The sequence below is a fragment of the Juglans microcarpa x Juglans regia genome, chromosome 3D, assembly GCF_004785595.1.
Source record: "Juglans microcarpa x Juglans regia isolate MS1-56 chromosome 3D, Jm3101_v1.0, whole genome shotgun sequence".
NCBI classification, from domain to species: domain Eukaryota; kingdom Viridiplantae; phylum Streptophyta; class Magnoliopsida; order Fagales; family Juglandaceae; genus Juglans; species Juglans microcarpa x Juglans regia.
In genome coordinates, this window is record NC_054598.1 from 15394171 (window position 1) to 15397379 (window position 3209).

At 40.8% G+C, this 3209-nt stretch overlaps 1 protein-coding gene across 1 annotated transcript; it reads right to left on the minus strand.

Annotated features, from left to right (window-relative positions):
* Positions 1–2160: 2160 nt before the first annotated feature.
* LOC121255073 lies at positions 2161–2502 on the minus strand. The gene has a single exon (XM_041155364.1). The coding sequence runs from the start codon at positions 2500–2502 to the stop codon at positions 2161–2163; it is 342 nt and encodes a 113-aa protein (XP_041011298.1).
* Between the last annotated feature and the right edge of the window lie 707 nt (positions 2503–3209).

Consider the following 3209-nt stretch of genomic DNA (forward strand, 5'->3'; position numbering starts at 1 on the left):
TTGGTGCATTTTTCTTTTAAAAAGTATAATGCACTCCTTCATTAATATATATATATATATATATGCTTATCATATATTTGAGGGATTCATTGCAATTTTTCTATAGGTTAAAGGAAACTTCATCCAGTCCAATTTTGAGGAAGCTTTATTCGAAAAAATTATTATAAATTGCATTTTATTCTACTTTTTTATCTTATATAGATATGTCTATTTGATTTGTTAAAAAAAAATTTAAAAGCCAAATCTTTTAGAAATTAAATTAAAAGCCAAAGAAAGCTATTAATAATTAATGAATGATTTGGTGTCAGCAGAAAAATAAGTTAAAGAGCGGTGCTACTCTGCCGCACGAGTAGCACCGCTCGGTGTTACCACTAGTTGTAAAATTAGTTTTTTTTTTTCATTTTTCTATTCATATTTTTTAATGTATTTAAATATTTTTAAAAAATAAAAAAATATATCAATACATTTAAAATTACTTTCTTTATCATTCGGTAAAAAAAAAATTTCTAAGTTAAAAACCAACCAACCCGACCCGACCCGAACGATAAAAGCGGGTTGAACTAACTTGCGGGTGAAACTTGTTAACTGTCGATTTTGATCCGACTAACTCCCCAAATCTCAAACCCTAGTTGCCATCCCTCCCCATTTCTCCCTGTCATTACCGTCAATTCCGTTCGTCATCATTGTCGACTCCATTTGTCTTCCCCGTCGTCTCCAACAAGCAACAAACACAACCTCAAACACAAAGAAAATAAGGAAAATCACATGGCCATTCTAACTCAAACAATACAATCACATTCACTTTCCCCACGACCCAATAAAGTACTCTTCGTCCACCAAGCAATCAAAAATTCATTACAAGCTGGTTAATTAATCGACAAAGCTCACCTTAGCTAAAACATTTTGGTAGCCCGAAGAAAACCATCACGCGACCCAACTCATCCCCATCGAGGAGAATTTTGCATTGCAAAGCTTATGTGGTGAACTCATCTAGTATATCTTCCACGTTGTAGGCTAAGTCTTTGAGATCATCAAGCCAAGCTTTCACTGCAGTTTTAGTGAACTGTTTCTCCTCTGCATCTCTAAGGACCTTTTGAATTGTTGTCATGGTTTTATCCCATTTTGCCAGTTGTTGTCGAAGTCCTTGGTGAGCAAATTTCAACAATTCAAGAGACGTCAATCGGTCAAGGAATGGGGTCGATTTATGTTTTTGGGTAGCGGTCTCAGTAATCGATGATTATCATGCAACTCAACCCAAAAACATCACGCAACCCAACTCATTCGAGAAATGCATAAAGAAGCAACTCTCCAACCATCATTGAAAGAAATTAATCAAGAAAATATACAAAAAATAGTGAAACGAAATCTGAATATTCTTCTCAATGGAGATAAGTTGCGAGGAAGGAATGCTCAGAGCTTGAAAAAGAAATGGAGAGATCGGTTTCGCCTTTATGTTCTCAAATGGCAGACGGGTTGACCAGACCAAAGTCAGGTCGATTCTTTTCTTACTTGTCTGGACACGAGTTGGGTCGATTCTAAAACCTGTGCGGGTTAAACGGTGTGCAGGCTTAAATACATGCATGGCCTAGTTTTTTAATGATTTTGTCTGATTAAAAGAGGCCATGTAACCAACCACCGTTTTAACCATTTCTGAGAAAGTAAAGGAAATGATACCCCACGCGCGTATTGAATGAAACATTTGCCGTCCAGTTATAATTCATTAGCACTGGGTCCATCTTCACGTACCATTTCTCTCCCTCTCTCTCTCTCTCTCTCTTTTAATGCGTGGCTTGTCTTGTACCCCCACATGAAATTTAAAAAATTAAAAAAAAAATGCTTATTGCATCCAGCAGGGCCAACCAAACATTAAATCCAACGGCTCTACGTGCTCCGACCAGATAACTTATTCTCTCGTATATAATATTTGCTGAATAATTTTGAAGAAGAGAGCATTTAGGGATGAGGCAATTCAATAACCGAACATAATTACAATTAATAGAACATCGAACCAATATTCTCTTTTAACAGAACATACGTTAACAGCAATCCCAGATTCAAAACTGCTAAAATTAATTTCTAGCATTTACATTAAAATTAATTAACAAATAAAATAAACCCAGAAAATTGAGAATTACATTAGTTGCAGGGCTCGCTTTAGGGTTAGAAGGGATGGACGTTCCGGCTAAACCCGTTCACATTAGTGAAAAACCCAACCTGCTTGTACGGCAAATACGATTTCCGCTTTTCTCCCTCTTTCTTGGCCCTATTCTTCACGTAGTGCCTCTCGTGCGCCGACGACGCCGTTTCACCTGATCCCCTCACCCCCTTCGCCTTCGCCTTCTCGTTTGGTTTCGCCTTCTCGACGCCTACCCTACCGGCCTTCTCGTTCTTATTGACGTTTTCGTTTTTCTTCGCCGTCGATGTTTCGTTTCTCGGCTTTGCGTTTCCGGACGGTTGACTAAGAAACACGAACGCGTCGTGCCCGTCGCTGTTGCTTCGCATAAGCAAGTCTCGGAACCTCCAGAGCTTACAGAACCCTGTGGAGTTGCTCTTCTTGGAGAGCTCCCGCGGCGAGGCCTCCGTGGAGTTACCGGACCACACGCAGTACGTACCCTCGGCAGCTCCCTCCAATTCGTCATATTCAGACGACGATGACGACGGAAGATCGCGCTCTTCAACGAACAACTTCCTCAACGGCGGTCGGAGAGGCGAGGACGAGGCGTCCTTGGGCTTCGAATCCCCGTCGTAAGCGTAGGCGAACAGGAGATCTTGGTTGAAGAGCGGGTATACCGGACGGATCTGGCCGTCGACGAATACATCATCGGCGGAAATCGGAGACCCGTCTGGATTCGTGCAAGCGAAAGAGAACTCTTCTTCTTCATCCTCTTCCTCTTCAATATTCTCACCTTCTTCCGCCGGTTCATCTCTGGATTCCTCATCCAAAGCTTCGGATCTCGAGCTACCTTCATTTTTCGGCTCCTCAAACTCGGTACCAAAAACGTCGAATTTCATCTTTGAACCAAAATCTTCGGTAACTTTGGCAACTTCTGCAAATCCGCTTGGAGGGGGATAAAGATTGAAGCTGGGAGATAAGGATAATACTGAACCCTCTTGCATTTTTCCTTTGAAACTAATTTCCAAATTTATCAATCAATGTTGCGGAGGAGGCGAAGAACAGACGTGTACAGAGAGAATGAGAGATGAGAGAG

Excerpts from the sequence above, each read along its gene's own strand:
- LOC121255073 (XM_041155364.1), bottom strand. The coding sequence starts at position 2,502 with ATGCGAAGCAACAGCGACGGGCACGACGCGTTCGTGTTTCTTAGTCAA.